Genomic DNA, 18,763 nt, shown 5'->3' with positions numbered 1-18,763 from the left:
AATGACGTGTGTGCTCATGACAGGCGGACTCATCTGCCGATTCTCCCTTGCTGTTGCTGGTTTCATTTCCTGTTGATCTGTCCATTCAGGAGTAGTTCATTTCAGCCTTTAGACAGTAAGGTGTCAAGGTGGCGCTTTGTTCATCGTGGACAGAGATGACCTCCCCATTGACGTTAACGATTCATGGAGTTGCCCAGATGCGTACTGAAAACAACACGGAATTTCAGGTTGGAGTGGGGTGGGTCGGTGTTCCAAAACTTTCAAATACCTGACCATTGCCTATGCTATGCTCATACTACTTGTTCTTATCCACTCTGTTTAGCAACGAAATTGCAGCAGCAAAATCCGAGAAAAGCCAAAGAAGTTCGCTACACGATATACCAAGCACCACGCCACGCAATACTGCAGACTAAAAACAAGCTGCGCAAGAAAAGCTTTGGGGGGGAAAAATCGTAGAGCCAGTGAGTAGGGCGCCAGACCACCATTTCTGAAAAAAAAATCCTGAACGAGCAAAGGTAGCACGTTTCAAGGTGCTGATCAACAGGCCTGTGGCTTGGATCAATATGAATCGATTCTCGCCCGTTTCCCCACATGAATCTCTCTAGCCATTAGCCTCCATCCAGCTATTACCTAGCTCTAGCTGTAGGAAAGATGCTCATTTCACTACGTTCATCATCCATGATCCATCCATTCATCTGCGGGCGCAACTGAAGTCTGAACCTAATCTGAACTTCACTTTCTGATAACATCGCTAAAATTGATGCAGCATTCTCAACCTGTCCACATAACATACTGGAGGACTTACACAGATTCACATCAGATAGGGCTACAACATTTCCAGATTCGCGGTAGAAGGATACATCATTTCCAAACACGTTTGGTGAAGTACCAGTAACAATTTTATAGCTTTTGCTGACACCAAGTCTACGAGTCCACTCTTGACACACATTGATGTACAGAGCGCATTGGATGCCATTCCGCAAACAAGCAGCACAATGCCACAATCCAAAAGTAGAAATTACATAAGGTTAGTACCTTGATGTGGATACATGTAGAAAGAAAAAAAACTATCTATGCCACATCTGATCTCAGAGAACACCATTAACTAAACTATGGCTTTGCCTTTCAACTCCAGCATCATAAATTAACACGGTTTCTGTTTGATTTCATCCATGTTCTTGCTGACAGAAGCTCAAAGGCACACAATAGCACATACTTGGCACATCCGAAGTAGGTGCAGATTGGTGCATAAAAGGCATCCAGAAACTTCTCCACATCAGTAGTTACAGCATCCTGCCAAAAGGAAATAAGAAGATTTAAGTAGCAGGCCAGAAGTTTAATTTCACTGGGGGGGGGGGGGGGGGGGGGGGGGGGGGGGGGGGGGGTACTGCTTGCTAAAAACTCCACATCAAACATAATGACTACTTACGTTGTTGGAACAATTGTTGACCCACTAAATCCAATAAGCAAAATGGAAGCATAGCATACATCCATTCTTGCTTTTGTTTGGCTTATGCCATGCATATGTTTGCGAGTTAACATAGCAATGAACAATAAATGAAGTAAACTTAACAAAATTTAAACATAAAAAACTATAACATCAACTTGGGACAATACTCAGGAGGGCTCCAAAGTTTGCTAGGACCCATGAAGTAACTGATTAACCCTATATTCAGGTGGGCCCTTTCTAACCTTCTCTTCCATTGCAGAGAAAATTTCCTATCACTATGACACAAAACAGAAGGTTTCAGAGAAAAATCTAATGAAGTTTGGTGAGTGACATTCAACATGCAATGAGAACTAAATCATGGGGCAAATGGTTTCTCAAATTGATCAGGAAAATCTCCAGAAAGTAGTTAATCACTTAATTACAACATAATTGTGTGGCCTAATGGAACAACCAGACCATACTGAATATCCACATGATGGAAAGAGATGAAAAAACTATATCCTTTCGATTTCGAAAGTTGATCGATACCATCTATCTTCCCTTACACGCGAATTTGAAATTCAGAAGCTTCAAGTGTCTTTAATATTTTCCCTGTTCCTTAACTGGGTAAATTTGAGATAGGTGTATGGCAATCCTTGAAGGGTCGTGATATAGAGAATAATCTTTTGTAGCAAACTAGCCAAGTGTGACAGTCCAACCCAACAGAATAATCCAAACACAGCCACATGCTTCTGTAGCAAACTAGCAACTATCAATGGATTTGGGGAAGTAATTAAACTTAGTCCGCTACACCTGTTTGCTTCTTGATGAATGCGAGGTCACTCTTTTACCACAAGAAAAAAAATAATCATTTTGAATTATAGAGTACATCTCCAAGAAACTGCATGATGACCTATCCATCGGTCACTACGGGACTACTGGCTAGGGCACCCAAGAGTTTGCTATCATTCTGTTGGGCTGAGAGGTATAATGGCGCATTCTCAAAGCTTGGAAGGCTTTCAGAAGAGGACTCAGAATGATGAAGTGCCATTGCATAGTGGTAGCCAATCAAGACATGTTGGATGTGTAAAATGAGTAAGCAGAATACTATACATAGCAGTCATAGACTCATAGTCAGTACAGCGTCGGAACCGGGAACAGACTAATACGAGTAACCAACATGAATTTGTAGTAATCTATACTCTGCAAAACTAACTATGGAACAAAGTCAAATCGCCAAGAAAGGCAAAGACCCCTGTTGGCTAAACAAGGTTGATTTGTGGTGAGATCACAACAAATACACGCACTCACAGCATTTGAATATTGCAAGGTCAATGAGCAGGGTTATTTGCACAAAGCTACCAATGAAGCAATAGAAACTGTCATAAGGAGCCAGTGTTTTGAGGATTTGTGCAAACTAGCTAGTCATGTCTTTTAGTTTTGCACACCAGGTCCTTCCGTCTTCTGTGCTTTGTGTCGCTATATGGCCTTTACAATAAGCTTCAGTCCCGCCATACAGCGGCTGATGTGTGGGAAAAAAATTTAGGACAGACCAAATAGCACTTGGAATCAACATGGGTGCAGGGTGGCCAGCCCAACAAAAAAAAGGACACCCTAATATAATCCTGGATGCCCAAAACTTAGTTCACCTGAATGAACTAAAACATACATTTGCGTACTTCTAAGATACAACAGAAGCTACAGTTAAATAGGCGCACATAAATTCAACCAAGATATTTTGACTCATGCTGTTTACAAAAAATGTGTAGAGGTGACCCGGTTGTATTCATTTCAGTATTTCACAATTATGCAAGAATACTAAAATTTAATCTACCGAACAGACAACTATTGGATTTCAGTTTAAATTGAAGTGTACCTCTCACATCTGAAGCTTCCAAACTGCCATCTCCCCATAGATTAGAATGAATTCATCTCAAGGCTGTAGGTCCTCCGCTTGAGAAGCATCCTCACTGCTGTCCTATACGGCTCCTCGAATGCATCCAACACCCAAGCTGCACCAGCAGCCCCATTCCAAACTGTCTCCCCTGTTCCTTCCTCACTTGGCTTGATCGCCACCAGTGTTGCGCCATTCAGCACCAACCCCCCAGGCAGCTCAATACATGGTGCGTACCACAACCACATGCTAAGCTCTGGCATGAGCGTCCGGTGTGAGTCCCTAGATGTTGATACTGGTTTCACCCTCAGCTCCTGCAGTTGGCACTTGTCCATGGTGAGCACTCCCTGGCCATCAGCATCTGTCAGGTCCAAGCTCTCGAGCATCCTGTGATCAGCAATGATCGGCTGCAGCAAGTAATGCCTCGCGGCAGCTGCAATCAATGAGCTGATTGTCCAAACCACCCGCAGCTTAAACCCCCCGTTTGTGTAGAACGACTCAGGGATGCTTCTTGAATCGTCACATTCATCAGGTTCGGTGCGGCCACCGTCACCAGAGGGAGCGGTGCTAGCGCTATCTGAGCCAGCGGAGGAGGGCGAGGCCGAGGCCGAGGATGCTCCAAGGATGACGCAGCTGCCCAGTGTGGACCCGAAGTCAGCCTTCCACTTGAGCATCACACCGTCGTCCATGCCGAGCTCACCCGCCGGGAGCTCGATGCGAAGGTGGCGGAGCTCCTTGAAGGAGCGGAGCACCTCCGAGGGCGAGTGGTGGGACACGTCCCCAGGAGGCAGTGGCGAGGAGGAGGAGGACGACGACGATGGCGAGGAAGCGGAGGATGCCGGAAAGCCGGAGGCGGAGTTGGCGGGGGAGAGGATCTGACCGAGCGCCTGGATGGGCTTCACGATGCCGCCGAGCACGATGCGCGCGATCTGTGAGAAGACCCCGCGGGCGCGCACGGACGCCGTAGGAGAGGACGGCGTCGACGGGGAGGACGACGAGGGGGGCTCGTCGGGGATGACGCAGTCGACGCGGACGAGGACGGAGTCGACGAGGGGCACGAGCTCGTGGAAGCGGCGGGAGAGGAGGGAGCAGCGGCCGAGCGCCTTGACGTCGCCGATGCGGTTGAAGATGACGAGGAGGAGCGCGTCGGGGAGGCGGTCGAAGTGGTCGTCGCCGGCGGCCCCCGAGAGCCAGCGTTCGTCGCCGCCGAGGTCGCACCGCCAGCGGCGGGATCCCGCTGGATCTTCGGACATCGGCGGCGGCGGGGCGGACCGGATCTGGAGGGGCAGGCAGGCAGGCAGGCGTGGGAGACGTGGGCACGCGACGAGGAGCGTAGAGAGAGAAACAGGAGAGAGAAGGAGGAGAGGTGGTGGGGCTCGCACTCTCTTGTTTTTCTCGTTTGGGAAGGGAAGATGCTGGGAAGCCCCTCGACCTTCCTAAAATTACTGTGTAGAGCAATGAGAAACTTAACATTAATGGTCAGCTACATGGTTGAAATTGCCAACGCCCAACAACAAGGACCAGCAATTTCTTCATGTGAAATGTACCAACTTTATATCATGACTTTTCACTTAAAAGGGAAAAATGAAGTAACTAATAATCTCTGTGAAACACTAGCATCGATGACAAATAACACTAGGATTCAGTTTAAAGAAAAACAAAATCGATTCAACATTTTTTTACCTAGCAATAACCAGCCTTTGTTTTTGGAACTGCAGTAAAATTGAGCTAACCAACATCAAATATAATGGGAGTAAAATGCACCAAGAGGCTCTATTTTTTCATATTTTCATTTAGGTTCATAAACTTTCAAAATAATTATCTGGATTCTCTAATTTTCCAAGTGGTTCAATCAAGGTATTAATTTAGGTCCATGATCGGATCTGGAATAAACTATTCTGTAAAGTTGAAGAATCAGACAATCACTTTAAGAGTCCATGAACCAAGATGAGAATGAAAAAAAAACGACCAACGACGGATTTCACTTAAAATAAAAGAAAAATAGGAGGAAGTAATGCGTCAGTAGTATAGGGTTTTTACTAGAACGAAGACAAGAAAGTCAATAATCAATTGCTGCTAAGTGGCTATCTAATCGAAGATCAATTCCTTATCTTCACTTGGTGTCTGTCTCTTATTCCAGCACGTAAGACTATCTCCAACAATAACACCTAAAATATAAGATTTATTCGTTCTTTAGGTAGCACTACAGGCAAAAGGTTTAATACTTATTCAGCATCTTCTCCAACAACAAGACCTAAAAGAGAATCCTTTCTGCAAATGAATTTTTAGGAGAGAGGATGTATATATTTAGGTGGTGCTCTTAGGTAACTCAAAATAGATCTTCCGTATAGATACTCTGTTAGAAGCTGATTTTGAATCTCTTGTTATTAATTTTGGGGTTGGGTGCTCCTCGTTGGAGACCGTCTAAATAGTTGAGAACTCGAGGTCTCGGGCTGTTGATGGGTTGGAATGTTATGGGGTGCTGCACGCACAGTGCTGATGCGGGTGATGCCCATGCCCGCTAGCCTTTTTTGGGTTCGTATTATGCCCTTTTCTTCGGGAGCGCGGGACGGCTGGCAGCTTTGGGACGATGGCGTTGATTACGACGGGGCATCTCTAGGTGGCGGTGGCGGGAGGGCACGTCTCTGCCGCCTGCCGCAGGCGCAGTGCGGCGCAGGTGCGGGGTGGGAAAACGAGGGCGGAGGCCACCAGTTTTTTTCCGGCCATTTCCGCATTTCGCAGGGATTCTGCTGAAAAGGATGTCGCAGTATCGGTGGTCACCGCAGCCGCCTGCAGCGCAGTCGAGCAAAGAGCAGCAGATGCTATTCTCACAGGCTGGCGGGTGACGGCGACCAAGCGCGCAGAGCTATAGCAGTGGCAACAGTGTCGAGCTGTTAGGGCATGGCCAACGCAAGCTAAGAGCACTGTTAGCCTCAACTAAGGTTATGCCCCACGTAGATGAGGACGCGGCGTGGATTGTTTGAGACGTTGATCTCTTATAGTGAGGGAGCGTGCATATTACAGAGTGTTGCTTTGTAATTAGGCTATATTTAATACTCTTTATTGGTATCCAAAGATTCGATATGACAGAGCTAAACTTTTGCACGCCAGCGATCCACGAGCACACTCTGTAATACGCACGCTCGTCTCACAAATTAGCCTCAATCTGTGTAATTAGTTTTATAATTAGCCTATGTTTAATACTCTTTATTGTTATCAAAGATTCGATATGTCAGGGCTAAACTTTTGCCAAAAGAAAACAAACACCTACTCAGTTGTTGCTTCGGTCTTTTGTCAGATAAGGCCTATGCAGCCTCTGCAGGCTGTTCTGACGCCCTGTGGAACCATAACTTGATGACACGGACGCGCGAAGATGACATGGAAGATGGAGCAGCACGCCAGCGAGGCGCGTTGGGGAAGCCCTTACATAAGGTTCTATCAAATCAGTAGTACTACTATCTTCAATAGTCCATTTTAAACGGGGTGGTGAGAAAATATGGTAATAATTCTATATAAATATGGTAATTCTGTATTTTTCGGGGATCCAACTGTACTCCCTCAGTCACTTAGAAAATATCATTCTTACTTCTTAACAAGTCAAGTAATTTTAAATTTTATTAAATATATATAAGAAAATATCAATATTTATGATATATAATTAGTACTATTAGGTAAATCGGTGAATATTTTTTATAATAAATTTATTAGATATAGAAATATTGCTAATATTTTTTATAAAATTATAAAAATTTGACCAGCACGAACCTCATAGCGACTCTTTTTATAGGATGGATGGAGTATGTATTAACATAAAAGTCTTCATGTTCAAGTTGGTCTAAACCCCCTTTTTTATTTGTGTACACGTCGTGTAACGTATGGCATCATCAACAATGTATTTTTACCTAACTAGGTAATAAGAGTGAGTCAGATGTCAGTAGATGTTTAGTCAAATTTCACCTCTTGTGTGAAGGTAAATAAGATGAGCCCTATCTCGTCCTCCAACCAAATGCACCCTAAACAACACAATAAAATCTCGTTCGTATCGATCCTTCTGCTATCAGGATGAGCACTAGCCATCTACAACTCTCTTCGCTTTCTGCATACCGCCTATGCTCTCATCTCGTTTGATGTCTTCCTATGCAACTGACAAGAAAAAAAAACGCAGAGGATTCCAAAGCGGGGGCTTCGGTTGGTGCACGTGCTCCGGCCGCTGCCGCGTGCGTGCGCGTACGTGCACCGTGGCGCTCGCGAGGACGAACGCGTCGTGCAGCTCACGACGTAGTAGTCGCGTGGACGCGACGAGGAGCCAAACGGTGGCTGCACCGGCCGTCCGGTGGGACGCGTCCTGGCAGTGTCGAGCGTACAAGCATGTCGCTGCGTCCGCGTCGTCGTCCGACCGCTCGAGCCTGACACTGACAGCTCACGCGTACCGGCCGTGCATTCGGTGATGTGCACCGCGCGCGGCATCGCCCATCGGTGTGGTTGGTCTGGTCTGGTCATCGCGTCGTCGTCGGCTGTTTCACCTCTTTGGATGCATATAGCCCGTCGGCCTCGGCACCGGGCGGCTGGTCGCCTCGCCGTCTCAGCCTCTCGGGGGGTTTACCTTTTTGGTAGTTTGGTACGGCCTGACGCACGCCTTCCGAATGGGGGGCACCGGGCGGCTGGACTTTAAATAACACTGTTTATGCTTGTTTGTCGTGAGAAAAAAATACGGTCTCGATTGGAAAAATAAGCCCAACAAGTCGGCTTGTTGCTCAGCCGAATAATCTCTTAGTCTAATTTTTATCGTCTCTTATTTGAAAAAATTAAATAATAGTTACATTCAACAAAGAAAACATTAGCAGTCTATTAACTATCAGCCTTCTTTTCTCTCAATTAACTATCACTACGACAGAAAAAACGTATCAGTGACATAGTTCAAGATGTATATTAGTGACGGGAACAATAAGCGTCTTTAAATTTACGTATTCGATATGGACAACATTAGTGATGTCTTATTCACTTATTCTCCATCTATGATATGCACATATTGGAAACCACCTCTGATATGCACACATAGTAGGGTAAATAAGTATTAGCAGAGATAGAGGTGCAATGGCCTAGCCAGGTTTGTCTCCATGAGACAATGAGGCGTCGCCAACTGTATGTAGGGCAAAGCTTTGCGACTATTTTTCGTAACTTTATATTTCTGAGCTCGTAGCTTAGAACGGACTTGCTAGAGCCCGGATGTCCGACTCGGGGTGCTAGCATTGGACAGTGCCGCGCAACGAGCTAGTGAGCGCCCCAATAGCGTCGGACTGGCGAGTGCCCGCCCTAGCAGCGAGCCCGCGCCGCCAAACTACGCGCGGGGTTTGCTCGCACCCCCTCCCGCTTCCCATGCGCATTTCATGTACAACACATCGATCTACTTTTGAAACATTCAGATGCAACATATAAAAGAAGACAGATGAAACACTTGAAACATGCGTCTGAAACACTTGCGAAAACACCTGAAAAACACTTGAAAACCATTACATTGCAAACATACGCATCATCTAGATAAACACACTTGCAATATATGTCTGAAAAGCAAATGAAATATTAGGAACAGACGCTTGCAACATACATGTACAACTATTGCAACATATGCAACATCCTGATCTATTTTTGCAACATCCATATAAAACACTCAAAACATACATATGAGAAACACTTGAAACACTATGTCGGCGGCAGCCATAGCCTACCTGGTGGGGAATTACGGTGGCGCAGGCCTCCCCTTTCCCGTTGACGGCGCGAGGTGGATGGGGGCGCAGGCGCAGACCTCCCCTGTCTCCCCTTCCGCGACGGGCGAGGTGGCACAGCGCGGGAGCGCGGAGTAGCGCGGGAAGGGGCCAGTTGCGGCACCGCCACGCTAGAGAAGGCCGCGGCGGGCGGCCCCTGCGATTGAGAAAGTGAGCGGCACTTTTTTTTTAAGAAGCCGTGAAGCATTGAAGTGCTCGAGCAGAGTGGGGCCCCTTCCTAGCATTATCGCCGTAACAAACCCTGTAACAGTTTATTAGCCTGAAATCCGTCCATATATCCATAACCAAAGTGTCAGATACAGCTGCGATGCGAAGGCTCAGTTTGACTCGAAAACGATGCAGCAACAAAGCAATAATTCCAAAGACTGCACCGAGTAGACACCAGATACGAACCGTTCTTTTTCACGTCTCCTTGCGTCCAGTTTAGATCCCTCCTAAAATGCCAATTTTTTCAAGATTCTCCGTCACATCGAATCTTTAGACGCATGCATTAAGTATTAAATATAAATAAAAAATAAAACTAATTACACAGTTTAGACGAAATCCACGAGACAAATCTTTTAAGCCTAATTAGACTATGATTGAACATTAATTGTCAAATTATAACAAAAACTGCTACAGTGTCATTTTGTCAAATTTTTCGGCATCTAAACAGACCCTTGTTTTCTCTCGAATCATTTGCTGTCCTCTCCTATCATGCAAGAACAAATGCCTGATGGCTACATCTGCCATTTCTCGAAGCAGTGCAGCGTAAGGCAGGCAGGCAGCACCAAAGCAAATCCATCGACAACGGGGGGAAATGACAAGCTGTTCCGAAACAAAGCTAACAACCGGAAATGACTCTAAAAAAGAGACTCAAAACAACTAGAAATGCAAATATACCGCCCACTGCCTGTCTGCCCACTTGCATCCTTGGGTCTTGTTTAGTTGACGAAATTTTTGGCGAAATGGTACCGTAGCATTTTCGTTATTATTTGGCAATTAATGTCCAATCATAGTCTAATTAGACTTAAAAGATTCGTCTCGTGAATTTCGTCTAAACTATGTAATTAGTTTTATTTTTTATTTATATTTAATGCTTCATGCATGCGTCAAAGATTCGATGTGAGAATCTTGAATTTTTTTGCAAAATAAAGTGCAACTAAACACTACCTTGGACTTGGGAGGTGATAGCTTTTGCCGTTCGATATTCATTCCAGAGCTTTAGATTCACCAGATCAACGTTCACCAGATCAACGTGCCAATTGAATTTCTGTGCCATATCAGAGTACAAGAACAGACACATGCCAGCCTGTTCGCTTGCTTATATACGATCATGAATTATAAGCTGAAATAATATTTTTCTCTCACACCAAACCAGCCAGCAGTAAATAATCCACCATTATTTACAACAAAATGAACAGGCTGACGACGTCTCAAAAGCACACTCCTGAGTTTATGGTTTTTGGACCCAGTTTTCGCTCAAAAAACTGGATGAACATTTGCCTTTTTTTTTTCTTTCATCGTCTAATAAAAATCACGGCATAGCTTTTGCCGTACTTTTAAAAAAAAAAAGACTCGTCGGGGTGGAAATACATTTGTTAAGGGTCAAAAAACACCATAAACTCAATGCTTTAATCTGCCAGTTATATTATCTTACAAAAGGAGAAAAAGAGGTATCTTCTACATTCTAGACAGAGAAACCGTGGGGATGGTGGTGTGGTGCCTATAACATCAGGGATAACAAAAAATAGGATATTGTACATGCAACTTAGAACTCCTCGTCTCAATCTCAGCAACGAAAACAAAACTGTCCTCAAAAAATAAGCCGCGTGAGGAGTTGGGGAGTTGACCACCAAGGTCCAATTGACACCTAAATTGTCAGGGATAAGAAATTAGCAATAAAAATATATTAGTGGCAATCAGGCATAAGGAAATTAACAAGACAGGTACCAGGGCAATCAAGTTTTTGCACATGAAACTACAGAATCCCACACAGCGTAGTATATAGATCCGTACCTAAGTAGTTTCTGAAGAACTGCTGCATGAAAAACGTGAATATTTGCCCTCAAAGTATGATCTCAGGCGTTTAATGAGATTTTCCCTCAGTGGCTCCGGAATTTTTGCCCTAAATATGCTTGCAGAATCTGATTTTAGCTGCTTTCTGCATTACATGAGAAAAGCACAGTGTCAGAACAGGAATCCATAAACATCTTGAGAATATTTAATCCAACAGACCTTTGGTATATAGAAAAAGAAGTACAGAATCTTGATCAACAAATTTCCTGTAACCAAAGTAAGATAATTTCCGCCGCTGTCTGAGCACATTACCTCATTGCATCAAAATCTTGAGGAATGTCTGAACTTTGAATTCGACCCCTCTTTTGCGAGCGCATAAAATTATAGACATCATCCATCCATCCAGACAGCCGAAGCTCAGAATTAGCTAAATTAGCAAGCCTGGTTTTTTGGGGGTTTCAACAAAACATGCCATTAGCATTACAAAATTATTATAAATGAGACAATGATCAACTCAGAAAAAAAAAGGAATAATATATTATGCATATACATCAAATGGAAGAAAAGAATAAGGTTCTAGAATGTGAAGGTAACTAGTGCAAAAATGGTAACAGTAATTTCATGCATGGGTCATTAAACGATGTCAAATGGATTAGATCTAGAGGTCTGAGGCAAGAACCTTCATGTGTGGTTGCTTAGGGATATTTGCAAAGTTTTCATTCAAAACCCCATGCATGTATGTGAAATTAGCACCATTAGAGTTGCAAGGATAAACAGCATATCCAAATCAGTCTTAGATTTACTAGTTTAGAATACAAATTTTTATCTGTGCAAACCAAGGTAGTATGAATTATCTCATGTTAACATATTTCTAGTTCGCATTGTGCAATATGGCGAGTTGGATCATATAAAATGAATACATGACCAAACTTGGAAGGTGCTAATTTGCAAAAAGCAACTGAAAGGAATGGATGACCCATATTTCATGGAAAGTGTTACATGTAGAATATATGGTGAAGGGTGTGACAGCAGCAGAGCCAGCATTGAGTTGGTGGGCAGCGCCGCAAGGAGATTAACCCTTCAATTCTTACTTTCCTCTAATAGTTACAACTCCTCCTATATTATTAGGTAGGATCCCATTCTTATGACATGACCCCCTGAGGTCTTGTTCGATTAATCCCCTCACAAGGGGATTGAAGGGGATGAGGGGGATTTTGACTTGTTGGGCATTTAATCCCAATTCCCTTCAATCCCCAACAAACCAAACAAGGCCTAAGTATTGGATGACTCAGGACTCTACATAGTCTAATTCTACCAAACATAATGGGCCAGTAACCACTGTCTAGGAGGGTGGGCCGTTGCTACAGTACCCACGACTGCTGTTCATATGGGTCTCAGTGTCCACAGGTAGCAGAAAGATATAAAAAAAAGTAAGAGAATATCAATTAGGGACTTACATTTCCTGAAACTTATCTTCTTCAAGTTGGCGTTTGTTTCCTGAAGAGTTTGCATGACATGACTGGTCAGAATATTGTTCAGCATGTGAGGCCTTGCCATTGCTGGTCTCCTGTTGAGCAGGCGTGGCATTGCCATTACTGGTCTCTTGTTGAGTGGGCATGGCATTTCCATTACTGGTCTCTTGTTGAGAGGGCGTGGCATTGCCATTACTGGTCTCTTGTTGAGCGGGCATAGCATTGCCGTTACTAGTCTCACCAAGATACTGGGAATGATGAATTGGCTGGCCATTTCCATTTGCATTCTGCAGTATTCTTTCTGACTGTTGGCCTCTCTCTCCACAAGAAATAGTATTATCAGCATTATTTTTACTGGGTCCCACAAATTGTCCAGTCTTGCAACCATTTGATTCTGATGATTTAGCAGTTTCATTAACCTCTGGATTAATTTTTGAAGTGAGGTTTACTTTGCCATTTGACATAACCTTTTCTGCTGCGCTATTCTTAAAGTGAATCGGCTTGATAAGTGGACCTGATGCAGTCTTGCCATTCTTCAAGGGCATCAGTACATTACCTTTGGTAGAACATATGCCATTCTGTTTTACCAAAGGTACCTTCGAGGTCTCACTAGATGAGGTGCTTGATATGCCAATTCCATTCATGCTGAAAGGTTTAGCTGCAGTAGAAGAGTAACCATTTGTACTAGCCTTTTGAGTTTTCGAATTCAGTATATAAAATAGGATATAGACCTTCTCAGACAAAACATTCTGAGAGCTTGATAGGGAGACATGAGAATCGTTACAACAAAACCATTGACCACTAGCATCCTGCATATAATGCATGTTCCAAGTTATGTTCAGATATAGTACAAGAACAGGATTGAACGAATTTACATACTGATTGAATTACCTTAACATAGGCATAGTAGTGACCAGACTCTGGGGAGAGCCCTGAGTGGACGATACAACCAAAAAGATTATATACTGGTTGCGGATCCTGCAACTCCATGCAAGCCAAGATATATTTCATATCAATCAAGGGGATAACTGATATAGTCTAATAAGATATGCGCGAGAAAATAAAAAAATGTTTTCAGTCAATAAGATTAGGAAAAGCATCATGCCTTCACTAAATGAATTTTTTTATTCCCGACAGAAGTGGCACACTATAACTAGAAAATTAGCAAAAAATGATAGACAACAAAGGAAAATGATTTCACAGAGAAGCTTGAGTGATACAATCAAATACATAGAAAGAGAGTTTTAAGTGGATAAAATACTGCAAAGGAATCTCACAATTCACATTGCCATTGCACCACTGCCATACTCTTATACACTTTTACCACACTATAAACAAAATGGTACCCGTAAAACCTACCTCCTAAAAGATTTCTTTGAAACTAAATGAAACACAAGTCTTTGTTTAGACTGACGTACTTTGGTGATAGTTTCATGTAGTAAAAATGGCCGTGCGTGGTTGAGCCTCAAGACTGGACTACAAGCTATATTACTGACACTTGCTACAGAAAGCAATTGTTACTACACAACAGGGGACATTTTAAATTCAACTTTACTCTTACAGCACTCAAGGTATGGGCGTGCCAAAGTCAATCGACTTATCACCAAAACAAATACACAAAATGGTCAAACAAACAAAAATTGGTTTGAGGACGGGCTGATAGCCCAGTGGTTCGGATCAGTGGTTTCCATCCCACTCCCACCCACCAGCGTTTGATTCCGGTTGGAATCAGCTGACTGGGGCATGCCCCCAAAATAAATTTCGTTGCCTCCTCGCATGGTGCCACAATGGTCAGAACGACGTGCCCGTCGTCTACAGAGCCCTGTGTGCCTGCCGATCTCACTAGGAACATGATATTCAAGCTGTGTGTAGTTGCAGGTCTTGATATGTGCGCAGGGGTGTTAGTGTGTGTGCGTGTGTGAGAGTTTGTGTATGTTCGCACATGTTCAGATACTACAGCTGTACCCAGAAAGGAGGCTTAAAAAAAATCTGGTTCCCTACAACTTCATCTATAGATAGCTCAGTTGTAGATAACTAAAATTAAATATGTATGATATCCATTCCAAATTGTAAGCCATTTAAGCTATGTCCCAAGCAATATCATTTTGGGAGCACATCAAACTTTTTCTTACATTGTAGGCTAATTAATTCTATGAAAAACATCCTAATCACTGCGCCAGGACTGCCCTAAGTATACTAGTTACAGAGTTGGCAACCAACATAAAACAACTAATGAATGGTAAACCGAATTAAACTAAAACCAAATACATAGTTCTCAACACATGAGCAAGAGTATACTCCCTCCATCCGTCTATGATAAGTGCCTAAGCAAAAAACACAAAGACCAAGGAGAACCAAACCAGGCCCGTTCTCCATTACTTCAACTACCTACATGAATTGATGAATGGCCTTGCATTAAATCGGCCACAAAACTGAACCATCCTGCTACTACCAACATAGGATCGGCCAATCACACCATGGGAGAAGGAGCAGCGCATTAAATCAGCCAGGGAATTGAAGCGGCATGCACATCTGACCCGAGACAAAATTAGCCTCTGCAACCAAGCACGCTGATCATTTGAGCTAATATGTTTAACAAAGACGGACCGAAGGAATACTTTGCTAACACGTAATGATGTATACAATTAGCAAACTGAAGTTGTTACTTATTCTGACTGTTCATAGATGTTTTATGTAGAAAGCACAAAGTGAAAGCTTTCTAACTTTGACCAATGCTTTAAAAAAAGAATTGTGTATTGGTAGTACCATAGGATTTGTGCATATTGGAAACCGTATTGATGTTCAAACATCATATATCTACAAACGGGAGGAGTTGGTAATATTAGTAGCAAACTGATTGCAAAAAAAGATGCTCGCAAATAGCAAAAAAACAAAAGTGATGATAGCGGCTTGTTATACCAAAACAGAGGACAGAGATTAGGGCCTGTTTGGTTCTCTTGCAAGCCCTTGTATCACCTTGTCCAGCAAAGACAAGAGTTCGGTAGGACTTCGGAGCTGGAAAGCCAGCTTTGCCCATCAAATTAGATCAACGTGGCAATGATATCTTTTCTCGTTCAGGAGAGCTATTTTAGTGCTAAAAAAGGTTTGTAACTCGATTTTCAGATGACTAGACCTCATATACAAGGACTAAATACAATTACAAATAAAGGCCTGACCTAAAAAGTAGTTAGCTCAACAAATTAACCAGTAGCTCCAATAGAAACCCTGGAAGTGATGTCGCATATTATTAAATTATTAAGTTACCATAAACTAGTTCATATCCATTTAAGTTCATTGGTTAAATGGAATTTACATTATTAAAGGACCATGATTTGATAGTTGCTGTGGTTACCTTAAAGAAGTTTGATCCACATAATTGGAAACAATGTCCTTAAACAAACTAGAAACTGATGGCAGTTAACATGTGGTTTCATATCAATGAGCAACCTACCACAGGTGAATAAATTGGTTTCACAGATAGCTTTGCGTTCACAAAAGTTTGCATGCCTAAGAAAAAACCAAAGATTAAGCAATCAAAATTTGATATTTTACCTGGTTTTTATTGCGCATGCAATCAGAAAGACCAAGTGCCTCTTTGAATTCTATATTCCTGTTGATCTTTCCACCATTTATCCCCTCAAACCTCTAATATCATCATACCAGAAAAAGAAAAACACAGGTCATCAGCAACAGCTCCTAGCCATGTCCAATAAATCAAGCACAAGTTTTGTCCAAATACAAAATAAGAAATGACCGAAGGTCAATAACCTTGAGTTGTATGACAAGCACCTTAGGTGCCCTCAGCATAAACATTTGCTTCCGTGCTGAGGTGAGCTTGTTACAACTGCCATTACCAAAATCATAATTAAAGCATGTTTCAAACACAAGCATCGGGAATACAGGAGAACTTGGATGAGTGAAAAGAAGCACATGAAATTATCATCACATCATGAAAGGCGACATCGAGATAAGTTTTTCATATACTGTAAACATATACAAATGTTTACATTGGCTGCTTTACATTTTGACAATTTCAATTCGGAAAGAGGATCGAAAGATCTTATAGGGTGTTCTGACCAGTTTTGGAACACTCACGAGGGTCCATGGTTGGGGTCACACCAACTTTGTTCTATAATAAGCAGACATAAACTGGAGAGATTACCAGAGTTATCTTTGCCTTGGTGAAAATTACTACATAATAAATTTCACAAGGAATAGTAAGTTTTTCCTTCTCTAAAAATGTAGCCAAGTAGGGTAATTTCAAGAGGTTCAAACTAACATTTACATTCCTATGGAAAGGCTAAGGAAACTGCACCATTTGCCTACAGGGACAATTAGATTGCAAAAGATGGGGCTGGTGAAACTTCCTACATGATTTTGTTTCCACTGAAAATATTATGATCAGCCCTAAAGTGTCCTAAAAGGCCATCCCTAACAAGTAAACAGTTAAAATTCTAACAGTTGAAACCTTCCTCTGAGAACCATTTGTTCCTTTTTAGATAAAGAATAGCATACCTTTCACAACTATATTTGTTTGCGCCCTCCAATATCTCCGGCTGAAAGAAGCGGGCAAGGGCATCAGCAACAGAACTGCTCCCAGGCAGATCGAGACTGATGTCCATTATCTCATCAGTCTTTTCAGACTCTCCCTTGCACACAAGGCACTTCACTTGACTCAGCAATGCCCCACCAAATGTCTCCCTCATAACCAGACACACCCCCTGCCCCCTGCCATCCTCACCACAGTTTCCATTGGCAACTGCTGCATGTAGCCGCTTGCGCATGCGGAGGCCAGCAGTGTGACAGGCATCTACCACATAGCGGAGGAACTCGTGCGCGTCCTCCTGGCGCCCCCACCTGAAGTGCTCAGCGAATAAGGGCATGCAGCGGATAACCTTTGCGGGGGAATCGAGCACCCCTGCATCCGCCCGAAGCAGCCGGGCGATCTGCCGCTCAAGCACGCAGAACGAGCACTCCTTCTCCCTGTTCGGGAACACCTTCTTGCCTACAAGCAAACAAACCAACCCAAACATCAACCACTTGATGAGTTGCGGAAAAAAAAAAAGAGCGCGCAAGGGGGTGAAGCGGGCGCTAGGGTTTCGTACACATGTTGGAGTGGCGAGAGTCGAGGCAGAACGTGGCGAGGGGCGGCGTGGACGCAAGGCACTGGAGGACGCTGTTGAGGTAGCAGGTGTTGCCGAGGTTCTTCAGCCCCGGGGGTGGGCCCGTGCGGGGGCGCCGCTGCGGCGGCAGCGAAGACGGCTCCGCGGTCGGGGCCATCACCGGCTCCGAGGGGCGGATGCGGCGGGGACAGCACCGCCGCGGGAAAGCACAAGGCCCCCCTCCTCCTCTCCACGAAGCACCGCCGCCAACTCATCCGATCGCATCGCCCACCAGTGGGCGCCGCGGAGGAACGGCCATCGTGGAGAAGTTTGGCGCTCCCGGCGCGAGCGCGGGGATTGGCTCCGCTGGCAACGCGAGGTAAGAGCGATGGGGAAGGCTCACGCCCTCGAATCGAGCAACAGGACGGCGACGGGGTGACGAGAGGAGAGAGGGAAGCGAGGAGTCTGATTTCCCCCCCTTCGGGGTCGGAACTCGAGCTCGGAAGAGAGGTGAGTGAAGAGTTGGTCCAGGTTGCGATGGGCTCGGGGCGGTTTGAGCTTCCGAATTTTTTATTTTTTAACCCTTTTTAAAAAAAATCACAAATAGGCCCCTATATGTATCATTTTAAAATCTAGAACCTTAGTTTGGCGATATCATTGCTGGCTCTGAGCTTACACGTCTCGGCGTCATCGTTACTGGCGTCGAGCTCTTGGGCTTGACGCAGACGTAGCGGTGACTTGGCAGACAACTTGGCGCCAAGTTTGGCGTCGTGGTTACTGGCGCCAAGCCTGTCTTACGTATGGGCCCTCATTTCCTTTCAATCTTGCTCTCCCACTCTCTCTCGCACCGCCAGCGCCCCGCCCGAACCAGCGCACCGCCACCGTCGCCGGCGGCGCCCGCGCGCCCTCGCTCTCGTCAGCGCCAGGCCACCTGCGCCCTCGCCCACGCCCGCCCGCCGTGCCGTGCCGTGCCGCCCGCGCCAGCTCCTGCCTTGCCTACGCCACGCCGGCGTCGTGCCTGTCGGGCCGCGATCGTGCCGTGGCCACGCCGCGCCCGTCGTACCGGCCTCGCCGCGCGGAGCATC

The 18,763-nt window shown here is 44.5% G+C and overlaps 2 protein-coding genes across 3 annotated transcripts; both read right to left on the bottom strand.

Annotated features, from left to right (window-relative positions):
* Positions 1 to 698: 698 nt before the first annotated feature.
* On the bottom strand, positions 699 to 4,866 carry LOC136517704 (F-box protein At4g18380-like). Its single transcript, XM_066511347.1, has 2 exons — positions 3,306 to 4,866; positions 699 to 1,293 (listed from the first exon to the last, which is right to left on the bottom strand). Exon 1 carries the CDS (start codon positions 4,574 to 4,576, stop codon positions 3,347 to 3,349), a length of 1,230 nt encoding a protein of 409 aa, XP_066367444.1. The 5' UTR covers positions 4,577 to 4,866; the 3' UTR covers positions 699 to 1,293; positions 3,306 to 3,346.
* Positions 4,867 to 10,682: 5,816 nt separating this feature from the next.
* Positions 10,683 to 18,209, bottom strand: LOC136517703 (ubiquitin carboxyl-terminal hydrolase 25-like). 2 transcript variants are annotated; one of them, XM_066511345.1, is made up of 9 exons: positions 17,682 to 18,209; positions 17,092 to 17,581; positions 16,345 to 16,420; positions 16,129 to 16,221; positions 13,468 to 13,614; positions 12,562 to 13,385; positions 11,417 to 11,545; positions 11,105 to 11,249; positions 10,683 to 10,958 (listed from the first exon to the last, which is right to left on the bottom strand). In XM_066511345.1, the coding sequence occupies exons 1-8, from the start codon at positions 17,854 to 17,856 to the stop codon at positions 11,105 to 11,107; spliced, it is 2,079 nt and encodes a 692-aa protein (XP_066367442.1). In that variant the 5' UTR covers positions 17,857 to 18,209; the 3' UTR covers positions 10,683 to 10,958. The 2 variants fall into 2 exon arrangements, with proteins under 2 accessions (XP_066367442.1, XP_066367443.1); XM_066511346.1 differs by having other exon boundaries at positions 13,468 to 13,554.
* Positions 18,210 to 18,763: the final 554 nt, after the last annotated feature.

This window comes from Miscanthus floridulus, chromosome 17 (genome assembly GCF_019320115.1).
Source record: "Miscanthus floridulus cultivar M001 chromosome 17, ASM1932011v1, whole genome shotgun sequence".
NCBI classification, from domain to species: Eukaryota; Viridiplantae; Streptophyta; class Magnoliopsida; order Poales; family Poaceae; genus Miscanthus; species Miscanthus floridulus.
The sequence above is the reverse complement of the archived record's forward strand: the minus strand, read 5'-3'. Positions and strand labels throughout refer to the sequence as shown.

Coding starts and splice junctions, on each gene's coding strand:
- LOC136517704 (XM_066511347.1), bottom strand. CDS start 4,576: ATGTCCGAAGATCCAGCGGGATCCCGCCGCTGGCGGTGCGACCTCGGC.
- LOC136517703 (XM_066511345.1), bottom strand. CDS start 17,856: ATGGCCCCGACCGCGGAGCCGTCTTCGCTGCCGCCGCAGCGGCGCCCC. Junction 16,421..17,091: donor AACAAATATAGTTGTGAAAG/GTATGCTATTCT, acceptor TGGTAATGGCAG/TTGTAACAAGCTCACCTCAG. Junction 16,222..16,344: donor TGCTTGTCATACAACTCAAG/GTTATTGACCTT, acceptor TGATGATATTAG/AGGTTTGAGGGGATAAATGG.